Here is a 20,449-nt window from a genome sequence, read left to right on the forward strand (position 1 = left end):
CTCAAACCTACAACTTTGAGATCAAGAGTTGTATTCTCTACCGACTGAATCAGCTAGGCATCCCCTGACCTCATTTATTACCACTCTCAGTCTTGCTTCTCTCTTTCTGGCAATGCTGGTCTTCTCTAAGTTTATTTAACAAGCCAAACTTGTTCTGACCTCAGGGCCTTTGCACTTGCTATTCTTTTGGTCTATACTCCACTTCCTCCAGAACATTATACGGTTTACCCCTCATTTTAGGCTCCCTCAAATGCTATTTCCTCCCAAAGGCCATCCTTGACTTTCCTTGCAAACCCAGAGCCCCTGTCTTTCTGCACCCACTACTTTCTACCCCTTATACTAGTTTATTCCACACTACTGTACTTAGCAAGTCTGACCTTATGTTAGGCACTTGTTGAATGTATATATCTCCTCCACTAGCAGGCCAACTCCAGGAAGACAGAGGCTTGTAGGATATTCCTAGTACCTGGAGTAGTAATAGGCACATAGTAGGTGCCCAAGAAGTTGTTGCATAATTAAATGTTGAATGACTGTATAAGGGTCAGTGTTGATAAAAACTCAGAATAAAAAAAAGGGAGATCATGTTAATTTAATGGATTTAGGGAGCAAATAAAAGCTTGGCTGGAGAAAAAATAAAAGCAATGCAGCCAAGTATGCAAGGGTAAAAGGCATGGAATCGATGTGCAAACAGTTTACATTCTATGCAGAAAATAGGAAAGCACCAGAGGTGCAAATCAAACTCCTAAAAAGAAAAAGAGATTTGGCAGGTGCTGTAAAGTATTTTCTCCCAATTATGATGCAGAAGTCTTGTAACATCAGTTTAACACCTAATTCAGTAATAGGCTTTAGGAATGTATAAGAATGTTTAATTTTAAAAATGTTTAATTATACACATACATGTGTATATATATATGTATATATATATATATAGAGAGAGAGAGAGTGTGTACATTGCCTGGAGTCAGTCTTTACTCATTTAATCTGATAATGGGGGATACATATGAACTGATTTTAGAAGCCTCTTTGCAAGGTTAAATGCTCTGCAGAACAAAGTGATTGATTCTATTTATTCAATGTTATCCTAAAGCTCTGTATTATTCTAAGGTTTTAAAAGGGAAACATGAAGTATAGAATTACGGTGTTACCAGTTTAAGAACAAGTATTTACAAGTCTGCTTGGCCAATTTTAATTTTTTTCCTTTGAATTGGAAGCCCTGAAAATCACAAATGTATAGAAGAAATTATAGCACAGCCTGAAGCATGGCCGGTTTTCCTCCTCAGCTTCTCCTAGGCCTTTGTTACTTAGAGAAATCATGGTATGATAACCCTGACTTCAGCCTTCACTCACTGACCCACCCCAATGAAGGGCGCCAGTCAGTTATGATTGAGATGGATTCCCTACATTTTCTGTATACTTCTGAGCACAGGTTCAGGTGGTCTGTAGAAGTCAAAGTCTTTATACCTCTTACTCATTAAGGATTGTCTCCACCACCTTCTCCTTTTATGCGCTGCTCAGGATTCTGGCTGAACTTGATTTTTATCTAGGGTTTGCCCAAGCTCCACTATTTTTCAGGCCCTGTGACTGTGGGCAAGTTATTTAAGCTCTCCAAATTTAGGTTTGCTCATCTGTTGGAGAAGAATAAAGCAAACTTACTTCCTGAAGGAGTTTTAAGGAAGAAAAAAACAATATTTATCAACATGGTTAGTCCAGTACTTGAAGCATAGCATGAAATGAATGGCGATTAGTATTTTTATAATTATCTGTAGCTTCCCTCACTTTTTCTTTCTAGATTAGGTTACTCTTATGATCAATGCATTCTTGTCTATCCCTAAGCTCTGGATTAATATTGTTCAACCTCTTCTTTCTTTTTCAGTATTTCTTTCTCATTTTATAGCAAAAGCCCTAAGTGCCTTCTACTCCCATTCAAATGACCCATGTCTGCACTATGAATCTACAACTACTTAGCAACATACGAACAAAGTACACAGCACTGGGATTCTTGAAGTCATTTCTTCTGAGAAGAATCTCATTCCAAGCCAGTGCTTCCTGAAGTATGGTGTATATAAACATTAACGGATGTATCTGAGAGGACACATAGCCTTTAAAAAAATTTCAGGGTTAGAAATTTTAAAAATTTATGTTAGAAAATATAATTAGTATATCAAAGCACAGATAACAAAGGTTTGGATAAAGCAAAGAAAAAAGTGAATCAATTTAAATTTACTGAAAACCACATTAATTATAGTATAGGTAGAACACAGATACATAGCCAACATTATGAGGATGACGTGTGAGTGAGAGAAACTTGGGAAGCTATTCCAAGTCATGTAATAAGAGAATATTGAGGGTTGCTGGAGTTGAGGGGGGTGGGAGGGATGGCGTGGCTGGGTGATGGACACTGGGGAGGTTATGTGCTATGGTGAGCGCTGTGAATTGTGTAAGACTGATGAATCACAGACCTGTACCCCTGAAACAAATAATACATTATGTTAATAATAAAAAAACTTTTTTTTTGCACACACACACACAAAAGAGAATATTGATGGGCCCAACTGCTCTATTCTACAGTAAATTATGTAAGATGGTTCTTCACTTTCCCTAGCGCAAATCAATACAACTTTCACCCAGCCTAATTCTCTAAAGTCACTTGATTTTAAAAACCCTGATTGAAGGTCTCCCTAACTTGGAAACTGGGAGAATTAATTTTTCTTCAGTGCAAAAGTCACAGAGGGAAAAGGATTTCTCCTTATGGTTCTTGTCCACATATCCTTGAGCCTCCTTGTAAAATGGTCTTCAGACGCTGGGAGGCTGTGCTGGCCATCACAGTCCCTCCGTCTGATTACTATGTGCATCCGGAGCATGATATTGACCAAATGCCACCACTCAGGAGATACCGAGGCACAGTACTAATTCACTACAAATAATTCCCCCCTAAATGGCATGCTAGGAGAATTATTGTTTAAAAACTGTTTGCTGCATATGCACCACTTTATTACATTTCAGCCATGTTTACTAAGGTGTGAGAGAAGTTCAAACATAACAGACTGTCATTTTTCTGAATTGCTAATGAGAGTGGCAGCACTGAACACACAAATCAAGCTGGCTCGTCTTGCCCAGTGTTATTGGAGAGCTCAGTATGTACGACCAGCCACACAGCAAAATGGATCAGTTCTCCGGGGGGAAATCTTTAATGTGCACCTGCCATGATAAGTAATAAGTTCTGCCTTGCATCAGTCTATTTATAGACTCTGGTTATTTTCACGTATGTTTTAGCCTTTTTTCCTATAGCAGAACACTTGAATGACTCACTCTCATCTTGTCAATTTTATTGTTAAATTCTGCTCCCGCCTTCCGCATTGTGCAGTGTTCTAGGACTGCACAGACATCTTCTGCTCAAATGGAAACAGATAAGGCTGGAGGGAGACCTGTGGCCTTTAAAATTCTCTAGCTTCTAGCTGACCTATATTTCACTCATTAGTCTTGGGCAGCAGATGATTTCCTTAGAAATGTCATATTTGGTGCAGCCTTAAGCCCCAGGTGAACAGCTGCTGCACAGCATTCCACAAGTCAGAAAATACATGGCAAACAGAGACTGTTAACACTTGCTTTGTAAGAAAGTATACTAGTCATAAGGTAACGGCCTCTGCCTAGAGCAAAGCTGCCTGTTGCTTTGCACCTGCTCTTTCATTCCACACGTACTGACTGAATACCGACCAGTTGCCTAGCACTGTTCTATGCACTGGACACACACTCGGGAACAAGACATGGACGGTAACTGCCCTCCAGGAGCTTACATTGGAGGGAATGAGAAAGAAAAAAAACAATAAACTGATGCGTTAATTTCAGAGAGTGATAGATATAGCACTATGGACAGAACAAACAGGTAGGGGTAGGGACAGAATCTCAGATATCTATGCAGCTACCAATAGTCTTGGCTTTAGCATTGGAGAAATTTCTCACTAAAGATGTGGTTTAGTTTTGCTCATTTCTTAAATATTCAATAATCAGAATGCTGGTAAACACTGCTATGTTGTGTTCTTAATGCTGACTGTGAGGGGTTCTGGGAAGGCACCTACCAGACCTGAGTCCCCTTGTCCTGACCTTGGCCCACTGCTTGCTTTTGAGGATGCAGGGACAGCCTGACTGAGTAGCAAAGCTGCTTGTCTTTTGCTATTTTCCCGCGTGGGTCCCACCCTCCCTAATAGCTGAGTTGGACTCAGTATCTTTGGGAAGCATTGGTGCATCACGGCTCCATTCTTTTTTTTTTTTTTTTTGGACTTTTAATCTTTGAAATAAGTTGAAAATTATAAAACTTGTAGGAACACTATGCAGCACTCCTTCATACACACACACACACATCAAATTTTCTTTTCTAAATCATTTGAGAGTACATTGGAAATATAATGGTCCTTTACCTCTTTTTCCCCAGCTTTATTGAGATGCAATTGATAAAACCATAAGATACTTTAAGTGAACAATGTGGTGACTTGATACACGTGTACGTTGTGCAGTGCCTTCTTTGTATGACATTTCATCCGTGCTTCATTCCACTGACCTTAGTTTGCCATCAGTAGGACTCGCTCATTGTTTGGAGGAACTCAACGGTGGAACCATGCAGAAGAAAGGAGAACCAGCCCCAAACCAGAGTACATGCCCTTCACACACCTGAACAATCTTATGGCTATAAAATCCTAGTGTAAATGTCACACTCTATGTGCCGTAATAATGAGAACGTTGACCAATGTAGTGTCAAATTGTGTGTTAACGAAGACTGGGAAATGCTGGACAGAGAAGGCAGAACCTTCCTCCTTAATTCAAGTATTTTCCAGACTGATTTTTCCATAGGTATTGACCCTTCCTGGATGTATTCTAAACAGCCTGGGTGTGTACACCTTAGGCTAATGGACATTTCAGACTCAGCTCCATATTTTTACTCCCCCAGCAAATAATCCAAATGTGAGAAGGAAGAATGACTGATACAGACTTCATTCCATTATGGCCAAATTGATGTGTCTTTTTTTATATTCTAGGAGGAAAAAAAATCTCACACAAACTTTTGTAGCTCACTCTGGCTAGAGTTAAGATAATTTTCCTGGGGCACCAAAGTTTGGAAATACAATAGATGTGAATGCTTGATGTCTTCTTGCATTTGTGAATTGCCCAGAAATCTTTGTCAAGGGTAGCATAATCAAAGAAAGCTATCCTACTTGGAAAGAGGAAGCATGTCAAATAAATAATACATGAACTCTAGGCCTTGAGGTCTACAGTAGTAGCCTATCTTTTCCCTTCTTTAATATTAGACAGACATAATTAAATCCTTCATCTATCTCTAAGTTGGTAATGCAACAAATTATTGCAAAATGTGTTAAACTAGGAGTCAGTAGAGATTTCCTCTAATAATTTGGACAAACCCTTCAAGTGGTCAAATTTCAGTTCACCAGTAATCTGTCAAATAAACGGGAACAGATCAAGAGATTCTTTTTAATAAACATAGATGTGTGGTAGAATCTGTTACTTCAAAATATCTTTGTACTTGGAAATCATCTTCTCTTTGATTAAAAAAATGGGCAGAAAAGAGATTGAAAATATGACTCCTCAATATTTTTTAACAGACTTAACAGGTCTTTAATCTATATTTAAACTTCAGTGTTGTAGAGACACTCATGTCATTTTTTTACTATCATCATTATTAAAATTTTACAAAACTTTATGAAAGGCTAAAGAATCTTTTTTCCTGCACATTTAGTGTCATAAGAGACATGATTAAAATGACCAATTTCCAAATAACATGAATAATGCATTTCCTCTTTATCCAAAGCAAATGTATTTCGCTCCTAAGAGATGTTTAATCCATTCCCTTTTTTGAGAAGAGTAAAGGAGGAGGATGAAAGGATTTACAGTTAGAATTGTCACTTAAGAAAAGACACATATTTGACTTTTGAGTATAAAATAATTGCTGCAGTAATTCTGAGTTTAGACAGGGTATGTGGGTCTTGATACGAATGAAAAGCAAATTATATCTCTGTTAACATTCAAGGTTACCTCTTTGGGACAGAATTATTACAAGTTGCTCCTTGTTATGCCATGAAAATATTGGAACCCATGTTAAGAAATCTTGCCTATGTGTACGTGTGTAACTATTTATTCCAGGGAGCACCAGGTCTACATTTGTAGAATAAGTTTCAAAGAACTAAGCTTTCATAAAACTTGGATCGAGAAGCTTAATATGCCTTCCACTACCTTACACTCTTCCTCCACTACACTCTCACTCCTTCCATCAGAGAAAGCGCTAACACGAATGATCAAATTCAGTCAGCACTGTTGGATTGTTGAGAGTGGAGTTTGGGGGTAGATGTGAGGAAAACCATAGCTCCTTTAAGATTCCAGCTTCCTTGTGTTTGCTTATGGTATCTGGGGCAGCAAAATGGCTGTAGGGCTGCATCTGCCCTGAGAGTTATCTTTTCACCAAGAAGATCCATGGTCTGCTAGATTAACCAAGAAAGACCTGTTTAGGCCTTCTTTCAATTCGTTGTTGCATTTTTCTCTAGACACAACTTTCCTTGCTACCAAGGCGGGAAAACACCTTTGAGGAGGGTAAGATTGGGAGGGGAGCACAGGAGAAAGAACAAAGGCTGCAAACTTGCATTTTGCTCTTATGGCTCCATGTGGTCCAATGGAGTTCAACAGGAGAACATTTCAGGATTTTTCAGCTAAAGCTTCCACAATTAATAAAGAGTGTGCATTTTCCCAGACTCTTCCTCTGTGCATTTCTTTCTCATGGACTTGGTAGGGGTAAAGGTAGTAAACACAGTAAGTGACGGGTCAAGACTTCTGGATGCTGGGTTAGATCTCTCCTTAAGTGACTTGTTGGCCATAGATCAAGGGAGGACACCCCCCCTTTTTTTGTCAGAACAAGAATTAATAGGTACTTTTAAGTAAGACAGTAAAGTCAAGTAAGTAAAGGTTCAGAACTTCAAGTGTTAGAAGTCAGTCGGGAAGCAGTTTCTAAGAGGTTCCTTAATTTTCTCCTTATGATATAGTAAGTAATAATCAGCTATTAACCACTTTGGTTTCTTAGCCCTCTGGCTGGTGAAGTCTTTTTTCTTGGACTGTTCTTAATAAGAGGATTTTCAAGACCCTGAACCCTTCTGGATGCCACCTCATTAGAGATGAACTGAAAGGTGTTTGTCCATGTTTAAACCCTAAAGAAATAAGCTATGAAGCCTACAAAAAAGGTTTGTGATTCTAAATAAATTGATTCTATTAAACTGATATAAGGAGGACCAAAGGAAAAATTTCTGTAATGAACAATCACTGTGTGTCATGAACTAAGGATTATGATGAACGACTTCTGTGTACCTAGCACGTAACTTAAAAAACTACTTAACGATGGGCGCCTGGGTGGCTCAGACGGTTGAGCGTCTGCCTTCGGCTCAGGTCATGATCTCAGGGTCCTGGGATCGAGTCCCGAATCGGGCTCCCTGCTCCTTGGGACCGTGCTTCTCCCTCTGCCTTTCTCTCTTGCTCTGTCTCTCATGAATAAAAAAAAAAGTAAAAAAAAAAACAAAACTACTTAATGATCTTAGGGAAAAGTTTAGCCCTCAAACGTGATATAATTTAGTAACACTAGAGAACCCATGAAAAGAAAACAAGATTATAGTCAGTGCTTTTGTTCAACATCACATAAAGTGGTAAGGACGTTAGGAAGTCTCTTCACTCTTTCCAACAGAGGAGTAGTGCATACCAGGTAATGCAGAGAAGCCAGGAAGGAATTGATGGATAACTGGCGTTCCTGAACTTCAAACTTTGGGTACTTCCTTACTGCTGACAAGAAGAAAGTAGAGAACACAGCCCACAGCTGACTACAGTAGTTTTTCTAAATGTGACTAGCATTAAGAATGATGTTTTATAGAATGGAATAGAAGAAATCTCAGCACTGGGTGATGCCATCCAATTATAGAATTCAAATTACTTTAGAATCTTCAAAGCACACAAACAAGGATGTATAACATATTTACAGCCTCTTTATAAGCCATGAACTTTCATAATGAATCCAAGCCTTCAGAATAAGAATAAAAATAACCACATGTCATTCTTATAAAAGTAAATAATAATCATTAGCAGGGTTGCTCAGAAACTGGACTCATATTGCTCTTATTCAAATAGAAAAAAATCCCCTTTTCACTGACAGACTTTGCCAAACCATTCAATTTAATGTTGGAAACACTGCTTTATTTCTCCTGAATTGTTACACTACTATGCTCTAAAATCCCATAGCAAAGGTTTAGTGGTACTCAATTTACTCGTATAAAATATATAAAGACATTATTTTTGATAAATGTCTAAATGTATTAATGGTTTTAACCCTTCTCTTAAGTACAGTTGCTTCCATGAGAGCTTTTCCATGGATTAACCAGTTTACATCAAGCTTGCATAGTATTTTGAATTTTTCTCCTCCTTTAGAACTTTTGTGTCATTCTCAAACTCAAAACTTGAAAATATTGAAGTTTTGGAGTAAAGGCATTTTAAGATATTTGTCCAAAATATTTTGTTTAAAAAACAGGTATCACTTACTGCAGTAAAGAATCCTAATCACAGCTTCCTAAAGAGACAAAGCCCCAGAATTTTACAAGAGTTGCCCAGTGGAAGTAAATCCATGTTCAAAGAGCTAAGAAGAAAGGACCAATTTGTTATTCAGCAAATATATGTTCTGCCACAGCAATTTCGAACCCCTTTGTTCTGCCTTGTATGTCTCAGTAAAGAAATAGATGCTGCTGTGGAAGTCACCCCCTGGAAACAGAGAAGAGAGTAAGCAAATGAGTGAGAGCTGACATAACTTCAAGTCATTTTACAAAGGATTTGCACATAAGATGATTTCTCACAAGGTGGCAAGCTTTTCCAAGTCTAGCTGTTTTGAATATCCTTTGAACAAGTTGTGTAGAATGCAGTCTACACCCTATGAAATTGCATTGATTTTTATTACCAAGTTGGAACTATTTAGGATCACCAAATAACAGGGTTCAAAAGTAAAACAGCTGAAAAATCCAACAGTCTGGTCTAACCTGGGATGCTCTGTCTCCTCACAGCCAACGCTCCATCAGGCGGCTTTGTCTGGCTGGCGGATTTAGTGTAGGGGCTCTCATCTGCAAAGGTACAATGAAGCGTTTGGTTAATTTCCATCCAGTTTCTAATGTAGTGAAGATCTTTTAATGGATTGCAATCCTTCTGCCAGAGAGAGGTGATATGGTACGGGACAGGAGAAAGAGTCGGGAGATCTGAGTCTTAACCTTGACTTAGCTGTGAGACAAGCCATTTAAAATGTTCTGAACATTCGTTTTCTCACCTATAGAAGAGGGAGATACTTTCTCATCTACCTCTTAGGAGTGTCAGGATCAAGCTATAGTGTACATGAAGGCATAAAAGGATAAGAACTATGCAAATATAGTGTACAAATTGTCTTTCACCTAGATTCATTTATAAATAAGTATCAGTGAATATCACTAAGAGGAAGAGAAAAAAGGAATAAAATGGCTCAGTGGGCACTAAGAATAATCAGCTCGAAGAACAAAGGAAATGAAAAGAAATGTTATATTTCAGATGACAGAGCATTACAAGCAGATGACAGAGCATTAGTATTGCAGGAAAATAAAGACACACAGAATTAGTAGGTTCCTCTTGGAAGTGAGAAATGGCATCCAGAGCAAAATGGAGGGACAGGGACATTTAGAGTAAGACCAGAGAAGTTATGTTGAGAACAGGGAAGGAATGATGGTTTGGCAAAAGAAGATGTATATTGCAATGGACTGATCCAACCTCTTTGAGAAAGAGATAAAAATAACCTACAGAACCATGAAGAGAACAACTGAAAACACAGAAGGCTAAAGCTCAGCATATCTGTGACAATTAGGCAAGAAGCTGAACGAACAAAACACTAAGTGACGAGATCATAGAGGTGATGGATCCATGAAAATCTAAGTAAAATGACTTATATTTAAATACAGAAAAGGATTTATTCTGGCTTGGAATACAGGAATAATGATCTAGGATGGCAAATATTAGGGTTAAAAAAGAAAGGAAGAATTCTTCCCAGTTTGCATGGGGCATTTGTATAAGATAAGAGATGTCTGAGTGACAACCTTCAACATATTCAAGAATAAGATGTATACGGCCTGAGTAGACATAATGTAAAATAGTTATCTAGCAAATCTAGTCAAGCTAGATGATCCAAATGGTACTTCTGGTCACACTGTAAGATAGGTTTGTTGTGGTTATTGTTGTAATAGGAAATCATTAAATGATTAAAAAGAACCATATTGTACATTGTAAACTATTAAATATTACAGTGATTTAATTCTTCAAGTAGGCTTTATCATCTGAAAACATTAATTCTCCCAAATAAGTAGTCTGTGTTTCAAAATTGAGGAACTCGATTCTGTTCTAGGATGTACTTCTGGTTGAAATGATTCACGATTTCTTCATAAAACTAACAAGGCCTTTATAAGCAATGACAAAAAGGAAAGATTAACACTGCTGTAGGCTGTAATTAACTTAAAAAATGGAAATCACGCTGTTTCATGTTTATATCCCATTTGTCAGACAATTCTTTAGGTTCTTCCAATCTTAAATGTAATCTACCAATTTTCAGATACCAATACAATCAACAGGATCATTTTTGCTTATGATACAGTATCCTGGATCCTTGACTCTTCTCCTTGCAAATGCAATGTTGAGTATTATCAGAAACCACAACACAAAATGTAAGCATTGCACTACAAAAGTCTCTATTTGCCCCACCACTTCCACTTGAGTATATGAGTGCTTTTCTCACAGTACTGATTTAATAACCAGGCAATATGCTTTATACAGCACCTATTAAAACAAACTTACTCTATGTGAAAATCTGGATTCTTTATAAAACCAATTAAAAATATATTTTCTTTCATAATCCAAAACTTTGAAACTGTATGAGTCCAGAGCACTGAGCCAAGGAGATATAGATCATAACAACCAGTTTTAGGGACAGCATCTTGGAAGCCTAAAGGCTTTCCTCAGTTTTCAGTTTGTCAAGAGTCCAGCCAATTAAAGTCTTGGGTTGAATCCAGCATTGGATTTTCTTAAAGGGCAATAAGAGATTTGTCCAGGAGGCTCTGGGGGATTTTTGCACTCAATGCTCTATTTTGAGGAGCTTTTTTTTTTTTTTAGAAATTTACCACTTTGCAATACAAGTAGTCAACCTTGGTAAAATTGTTTTCTCACTTATATTTGAAAACAGTTTCCTTGATTTAGAGCTGAGATAGTCTAGTAATGCACATCCTTATAAGGTTGAAACCACATTAGAGCTGATCACCTGGCCAGCCTCTACATATCCATTCCCCAGCTCCCACCCCCACTCCGAGTATTAAGAGTGTCCTTACTGAGCATAAACAAAAATCTAGAAGCCAAAAGTTGTATTGGTCAAAGTTCCAGACTGAAGTAATTTTGATATTATCTAAAAATAGCTTGCCAAAGTCAATCAGGTTGAAAGCAATAACTCCTAAAGGTGAGTCAGAATCCTGGTAACATTTATCATGACACTTAAGGGGAGCACAGCAACACAGCAGTATGGCACCATTGAACATTTATGTGTGTGTTTTTATACGTGTCAGAGGTAGAATTTAGTGATTCATCAGTGGCATATAACACCCAGTGTTCATTACATCAAGTGCCCTCCTTAATGCCCATCACCCAGTTACCCCATCCCCCAGCCACCTCCCCTCCAGCAACCCTCAGTTTGTTTCCTAGACTTCAGCATCTCTTACGGTTTGCCTCCCTTTCGATTTTCATCTTATTTTATTTCTCCTTCCCTTCCCCTATGTTCATCTGTTTTGTTTTCTAAATTTCACATATGAGTGAAATCGTATGGTATTTGTCTTTCTCTGACTGACTTATTTCACTTAGCATAATACCCTCTAGTTCCATCCATGTTGTTGCAAATGGTAAGATTTCATTCTTTTTGATGGCTGAGTAAATTCCATTGTATATATACACCAGATCTTTATTCATTCATCTAGTGATGGACATCTGGGCTCTTTCCATATTTTGGCTATTGTGGACATGGCTGCTATAAACCCTGGGGTGCATGTGCCCCTCCAGACTGTTTTCCAGACTGGCTATACCAGTTTGCATTCCCACCAACAGTGTAAGAGGGTTCCCCTTTCTCCACATCCTTGCCAACACCTGTTGTTTTCTGAGTTGTTAATTTTAGTTATTCTGACCAGTATGACGTAGTATCTCATTGTGGTTTTGATTTGTATTTCCCTGATGCTGAGTGATGTTGAGCATTTTTTTTCATATGTCTGTTGGCCATTTGTATGTCTCCCAAGAAGACATACAAATGGCTAACATTTGTTTCTAAATAAACTTTTCCTAAGAATATCTGTTTATTTTAAACTGCTAGGAGGAATCATAGGCCTTTTATAAAAAGCTACCCATCACAGAATGGACATGAACTCTTGATGTGATTTACTCAAAGTCAACTCTTGATTCACAAACTTTGCTTGAAAGTAGAAGCAGAGAAAAGACACTAAATATATCAGTGGCTGATGGGTCCATAGTAGGATACTAAAGGATAAGAATGTCTGGGGTACATTTTAATCCTTGAGCATAAAGTCATGGAGAGCTATGGAGTCTTCTATTGTGGTTTTCTCATGTGTTCCTTAATGGAAATTAGTTGATATATCATTAGAATTTCATGGTTATAAGGAATGATTTAGACCACTCTTTCATTTTATAGTCAGGACTTAAAGTCCAGAGAGGTAAATTTATGAACACACATCTAGAGTGAGTCTGGATTGATCTTCTTTTATTTTTATTCCCATGCTCTTTCCTCCTTATGCTATATCCTCTTGGGTGAACAATGAGCTTTGATAGGTTCTTAGTTGCATGCTTCTGTATCACACAGGTAAGTGTCTGGACACCACTCCAGCAGAGAGCTTGCATAATATAAGTTAATTCCTATGGAGAAGGCCATGAAAATGAGCAATCATAGCTAATTCCTTTTGTGTCTATATAAATCTCATTCCCCCTTCCTCCACATATTTGTTTGCCCAAAATGAAGCGTACTTAAATTGTACCACAGAACCAATCTATACTTTTAACTTCACTTTTTGGAAGATGCAAATTTAAAATAAATGCCAATACAATGCACTGTTCCTCAATAAGGGTCTTAAGAGTTTCACTGAATATAAGATCCATGTTAATACTTCTTTATCTTATCAGGGAGACACTAAATAGGCTTTCAAGTTCCACCCAATTACATAAATGAATTTAAAAAAATAGGTCAAATAATAAGGAAAGGAATCAGTAGATAATATCTCCAGAACAGTGTCTGACACATAACATGCATTCATTAAACATTTGCTGATAGATGACTGAATTATATTCAACTTTTCAAACTAGAGCATTTATTATAAATAAGCAAGCGGAAGAAAGTCAAACATTTGTTATGAGCTATTCTCCTTCCTACCTCTAATTTTCTTTTTCTAGATTTATAGCCTATTCCTTTTAATGTCACATCATCACCCAACAGCTATTAAGCACTGACTTAACATGTATGTTAAAAATCTGCGACTCTTTGTAAAACTAATATTAAAATATATTTCTTTTCATTTTCATTCAGACTACAGAAAGATTTATCAAACAACTTTTAAAATAATGCCTTTAAGCAAAAGAATTCTGATTTTCACACAGGACTTCCAGCTTTGACTTTGATGGTGGATCATATACAAAGGGAGCCTTATTGAAAGTCACCATAGGGGCAAAGCAGACATTCAACTGGTGAGTTACTGCTCACTGAAGTGAATGCTGTAAGTAATCATTAAGGGCATCACAGGGTGTCAGAACTGTCAACCTTTCCTAATGACATCTTGGCAGCTAAATAATCACTGTCACACTTGATGGCCGCCCACTGTCACAGGAGCTGTATATTGGTAATAACAAGGAGGAGCACAGGTCGCCTTTAGAGTGACATCCCATGAGGCTAGGGAAAATGCCTTCCACTAAATGGAGACTCGACTGTGACAGAGGCACAGAAAGGGCTTAGTCAAGCATATACTTAAAACAGAAGTGGAACAATGGGGAAGACCATCTGTCCCTCTCATTCCCCCAACTTTGGTCAGTCTCCTCATGTGCCAAACACAGGAGGGGCAAACACAGATCATTTGTTTTGGTTACATATTCCAAGTGAAGCTGGTGTTTGTAAACCTGGGAAGCTAATAGCAGGCACTAAGAAGTAATGCTTCATTCTGGATCATGACCAAAGCCCATGCTGGAGCTGAGAGAACCACATCTTGAGGAATGGACACAGGTCCCCTCCTATTCTCATAACCTTGAATGGCTGCCTGACATCAAACAGCATCCATGTGTAATCAGGCTGCTTCTTGTCTCTCCATCTCCTGCCTCCCCCATTTCCAGTGTTTGGGCTTCCCAGAGGGAGTGGATATGACTATGGTTTCAAGGATCCCTAGCTATATTCATGGCTTTGTTGAAGAAAAAAAAAATTAATGTCCTCTGGCTGAGACTAATCAGCCTATGCTAAACAATTCCTAGCAACTAATTATGCACAATTGAGGCACCTGCTAAGCCAACGGATCCCTTAACTTCTTGATTAGGGAAAAAAAAAGGCATTTTCTGCAATTAAACATTATGACCATTCCCTAGCAGCGGGGAGATAGGCAGCTCATGGCACAATGTTCGTGCATGTCATTACAAACTCAGAAAAAAACTCTGTTTTTCGTGAATGAACAAAATGAAATCCATTGTGAAGGGAATAATCTGTCCCTTGAATTCAATTACATTCCACAAACTTTAGTGCCTACTATGTGCAAACTAGGAATCAAAGTGGATAAAAGACAATAAAACTTTAAATGGAATGGTGATTGAAGAATCCTTATTGCTTCGTGGGTTTGAGACTAGAACATGCGCTTCATTAGCTGAGGGGGGACATGAGCACAGGCTTAGGGTACTGGTGGAGGGGGCGGGGCACAGGAAGAGAAAGAGAGCTCTATTGCAACAAACGTATACAGAATTCTGCAATCAGAAAAATCAAGAAACAGGCCATTTTAATTTTCAACTAACATGGAAGTTTTGTATGATGTGGGACCATAATCTTTTCAGGACCTGGATCTTGTGAACATTTTATCCCAGCCCAGCATGAACGTATCGTAAGTTGGCTGTTTCTCTTTTTTAGACACTAGACTTCCAGTTTAGTCTGCTGCCTTGGTGGTTTGATGGCACATTCTAAAATTTAAGCAAGATTTCCTATAGGGTAGCTGTCAAAGGGTTTTAACAATAGACTTACTTACATCTTATACTTATTAAAATAATGTATAAATACAAGCACCATACCCCACACAATTTAAAGAAAAACACACTCAAAGATATGGCCCAATCCGCCTCTTCAAACCCAAATAGTTCTTAATCTCTGATAAAATAACCTTTTCCCCCCTAGGGCCAAACAAAAAAAATGCACCCTCAATCTTTCCTAGAGTCAGAAGCTTCTGAGTTGTACATGGGTTTCAGTTCTACTACTGTGGTGTGTTGAAGCAATGATATGGATAACTGCTTACATCTGACCGTGAGAATGAATTAGTTTAATCACCTTGCCTAATGGATGAAGTAGTCCACAAACCAGGTTTAAACCAGAAGGGAGCGGGAATGATCTGAGCTTGATGGTAGAAGGCAGAGGCAGTGTGTGCTCCTCCAGTCCAGTCTTCTTCCTACGAAGAGATGGTTTCCCTCCTCTCTTTTGTTAGCTGTTTTGCATCTGCATGACATTATTGTCCTTCCTTGACTCTGCAGGTTTCTGTACAGTTTTATAAATCAGACACAGATGTGATTTATATTCTTAAAGGGGACCAGGTCTTTTGCTTTTGAACATTAAATAAAGAAATCATCCAGAGAGTGACTTCATTTTAAAAACAAATGTACAGTGGCTTCTTCACAATGATAGAATGTCCTCTAAAATTATATTAATCACAATCACATAACCATTTCAGGGATCAAATATTACAGCTAAAAACAATGCCAACAGTAGAGTTCATATTGCTGTAGGCCTGTTTTACAAGACCATTTTTCTTCCTCACTGCTCCATTAACTAACTCCTTGCTACTCAAAGTGTGGCCCATAGACAAGCAGCATGGGCATCATCTGGGAGCTTGTCAGAAATGTAGAATCCCAGGCCCCACCCCAGACCTTTGGAATCAGATTTAACAAAATCTTTGGGTGATCTGTAATGCCCATTAAAATCTGGGAAGCCCTGTTCCAATTGATTTGACCAACAGCAACAGCATAGGTAGTGAGGATGCATCTGTTCTGATTGTCACCTGATTGTGTCAGTGGTGGCCCATAAAGAAGCTGTCAGAATAGCTTCAAGGATATCCCCAGTTCTGAAATACTGTAATTATCAAATTACTTATGGAATGATTTCCTCAAATGGAAATGAAACTGTTGCAATGTTATGATTCTAAGTGAATTCCATCTTCTCTTGATTCACTTTAAACCCTCTGACAATCCTAAAATGGCTAGTTTATGGGGGTAACTGGATACATCTAAGGTCAGATTACCTACAGCAGTTGATTGATTAAGGCAGAGACAGGAAACAATAGGGTGTTATTACCCCTGAGCCATAAAAGACAACTGAAAATGAAAAGTTATGTCCTGTCTCATGGTAGGGACATGCGGGAAAGAATCTTCTGTGGTACTATCTCCTTAAATTCTTTTCTTTAGAAACAAGGTTACTCCCTTGCATGCACACAGTTCTCTTGGAACCAGGAAGTTCTCCAGCACAGAACCTGGCCTATGATCTTTGTGCGGGCATGCACAGGACCACTGTGGTCCCCGAGCATCTGGTCAACCTTGTGGAAGTGGTCTGCAGTAACTGTGCTGCTTGGTGATGCCTATGGGTTTTTTGGAAGAGTAATATCTCGAGCCAGGTTAATTTGTAAATCCTCTCTGAAATTAATGAGCATGAAATTGCACATTTTCTGCCTCTGGCATTTCCATTGCTCATGTGTCTGAATCACAAATGATAACTCCTATACTTCTTCTTAGTATTGTTTCCAGTAGGAATAGATGAACAAGAGTCACAGCAATCACCGACTGGCCTCATCACCAAAGAATTGACATTTCTAGAGGGATGGACACTATGCCAGGAGGCTTATTTTCATTACCATATCAGATCCCAATTAAAAACTTTAAAAAGTTAAATTCAGTACAGCTTCTATATTTTCTATATGTAGGGAGGGTTATATGCTTTAATTCTCTGACTTTACCACCAATTATGCCTGCTAATATTCTCGGTATCTTTACACCATGAAATACGTGTAGGTTCAACAAGCTCTTAGCATTAAAATAATAACGTAGTGAAAAATATGAATTACTTCAGGGTAACAAGTACTGGCTATCTAAAGCCACATTTGCTAATTCTTATTTAAAAAGTGCACCATTATTCAGGAAAAAGTATTTGAGTATAAACAGGCTAGAACATACCTGAATATTACTGGAGGGTCATAAGAATCAATGATTATATATAATAGCAGATAGAGCTGGGTGGATCGATAGAAATAAATAAAACATTTAGAGAAATTAAGGTTCCCCCCATTTTTTTGACCAATAATAAGATGAAATTAAGAAGTTACTTTGATAAATACAGAGAACAAACTGGTGTTTGGTAGAGGGGGGATGGGTGGGGAATGGATGAAATAGGTGAAGGAGATGAAGAGTGCACTTATCTTGCTGAGCACTGAGCAATGTATAGGATTGTTGAATCATTGTACATCTGAAACAAATATAATACTGTATATTAAGTATACTGGAATAAAAAATAATTTAAAAAAAGTTACTTTGACACATACTGATCACAATTTCAACTGCAGTACATCTGGGGAAAAAAATTTAAAAGTACATAGATTTCCTAGAGATAACGCATGAAACTTCATGTCTTCACTAAAAAGATTGAGATTTTTAAAAACGTTCCAATAATAATGGTCACAGTTTCAAAACTGGATCATTTAAATGATTATATCTCTTGGTTACTCAGATCTCTTCATTTTTTTGTCCCTTTGTCTGGGACAGTTTTAGCATTTCTAGTATAAGCTGCAGAGAAGATGAAGGAGCTTTTTGTAAAAATCAGGACTCTCCAAGAGCTCTTCTTTTAGATGATATTACTATGATGCTTTCTATATTTAGAACATTTCAGTATGAAATATCAGTTGCAAGAATGAGGTTAAAATTTTTGGAAAAAATAAGAGGAAGCAAAATGCAATTAGGATGACTTCATTTTAAGAGGTCTACATCTTGTGCCAGTAAGTGAATAAACACTGGATATCATTAGATAAAAGAACGATTAGCCTACAGTTGTGGGGTGGAGCTTTCTGGTATAGGTTTGATTATTGAGAAAATAGCCTTTAAAGCCCTCACCAACTACTATTATATTAAAACCGAGAGCAGTGTGGAGTATACTACATGTCTAGCACCGTGCTTAGTACCTCATAGACATTATCAATATTCACAACAATATAATTGTGCAGGTACTCAAAACATGAGGATATAGAGGCTTATAGAGATGAAATAACATGCTTGAATGTTCCCAGGGAGCAAAGTGCAGAAACGAAGCTTTAACTTACTTGTCTTTATAGGGTCGGCTCTTCACCACAATGATATATTATTTACCAAAATTTGATTCACATCCATTTTTATAATTTCTGTGTGTGTGTGTGTGTGTGTGTGAAAAGAGAGGCACATTTTCATACACTCGTCACTCCTGGGTGTATTTTGCGTGACTACATATCACTGGTAAAGGATGGGACTTGGGGCTGCATTTGAAGATTTCCTGGAATTTCAGTTTAGAAAAGAAAATATCTTCTCCCAGTTTTTAGATCTCACTTCCTTGCCATGAATTCTTAGCTTAATCTATGATATAAGATTCAAGTTTTTTTCTGGCACATAAACAAATCACTTGAAAGAATGCCTTTTAGCCAAGAAGCCCCAAGCATTTTAGGAGATGAAATCTGGCTGAGTTTACCTCTCTAACTCCTACTCTATGCCAACCATTCTCTACTGACAGAGCGTTTATGAACTGGTTCCTACAAGTGGTTTATCATCTTAAAATGAATAAATAGTGGGACATGCTCTTTTCTCCTTTCGTATTCTAGACACCATGTTCATAGCCTGCTGCTTACAATATTTCAAACCTTTCATTAGTGTTCATGCAGCTAGAGGGGGAAAATAAATCTTGGACCAGGCGACAACTAGCAATACAATGGAGAAAATGGTGGTATGCCTCGTGAGGTTGGTAAAGGAGCTCATTGAAGTCTGTCTTTCCTCTTCCTCTGGCTCCCCCAGACCATATCTACAAATAGCCAGCCCCCAGAGTAGGGGTGCTGCAATCTCAGTGCTCAGACTAAGGAGTGGCTCTGTGCAGCGGAGTTACTGGACAGATAGGTGCAGACTCTTCGCTAGACCTAACAATTTCACAGGGAGCCAACGAAGCCCAGTGACTAACACATATTAGCTATTCTTTCCAAGACTGTCATCTCTTCTGGCCTTGGCTCATTTCGGGACCTATCTCTGAACTCACTTTTTAATAACTTATAGTTTTAAAAAATTCCCAGGTTTAAGCTCAATTTGTAAGTGTGAGCTAGTGTCGTTATATACCATTTTAGAGCCAACACCTTTTTGCCCGTTAGGTGAAGGGTGAGAATCACATTTAGATGCCTTGGGAATAATATACTTCATACATATGCCTTGGATTGCCACATGTTTTGCTTTATTAATTCATTGCTAGGTCAAGCAATAGCAGATGACTGCTTATCAAACAGATGACATGTTTTTAATGCATGATTAAAGCAGGATTTATCATGGCTGTCAGAATCCAGGGAGTGTGTGATTTTTGTTATTTAAAGCCCTACTTTGGATACTCTCTGGTTTTACAGGGAGAGGTGGTGATTATACAGACAAAACCTTACAAGGGTGTTAGACCTGAAATAATTTTTGTATGCAAAACATTAAACCCATTTAATACACCAGAATTTTACTCTAATGCAACTTTCATAGTTCATATGGCTCTGTCAGTTCCTGTGTGACCTTGGACAAGTTACTTATTCTCTTTGAGCACCAGTCTCCTCACCTATAAAATGGAAATAGTACTGTACCTACCTCCTAGGATTGCTGTGAGGATTGAGTAAACAGCGTAAATAAAGCACCAGGACTGATCTGAGTTCAAAAGGTGGTGGTTCCATCCATTAACCTGGTGTATTAGGAAGCTGAGGGATAGACAAGAGTCAGCAGAGATCCCTCAGCAACAAATGTTTTCACGATAGCCCTTACCATACTATCCTGTAATCATCGACCTGTTTTTCTTCATAATATGAACTCCTTTGAGTGGGGATTTACTTTTGCAGTTATAGATATT

The 20,449-nt window shown here is 38.1% G+C and overlaps 1 protein-coding gene across 11 annotated transcripts in view; it reads right to left on the reverse strand.

Annotated features, from left to right (window-relative positions):
- The window catches only part of GRIP1 (glutamate receptor interacting protein 1), a 621,865-nt gene that overhangs the window by 174,502 nt on the left and 426,914 nt on the right, over nucleotides 1-20,449 (reverse strand). For 10 of the 11 annotated variants that reach the window (XM_081822020.1, XM_031025793.2, XM_031025792.2 and 7 more), the window contains exon 2: nucleotides 9,063-9,143. The exons of the other annotated variant lie outside the window; for it this stretch is intronic. In XM_081822020.1, the coding sequence (XP_081678146.1) occupies nucleotides 9,063-9,143 (81 nt within the window). The remainder of the gene's footprint in view (nucleotides 1-9,062; nucleotides 9,144-20,449) is intronic. 11 annotated transcript variants of the gene reach the window in all.

This window comes from Leptonychotes weddellii, chromosome 5 (assembly GCF_054177405.1).
Source record: "Leptonychotes weddellii isolate Sample4059 chromosome 5, ASM5417740v2, whole genome shotgun sequence".
Classification (NCBI taxonomy): Eukaryota; Metazoa; Chordata; class Mammalia; order Carnivora; family Phocidae; genus Leptonychotes; species Leptonychotes weddellii.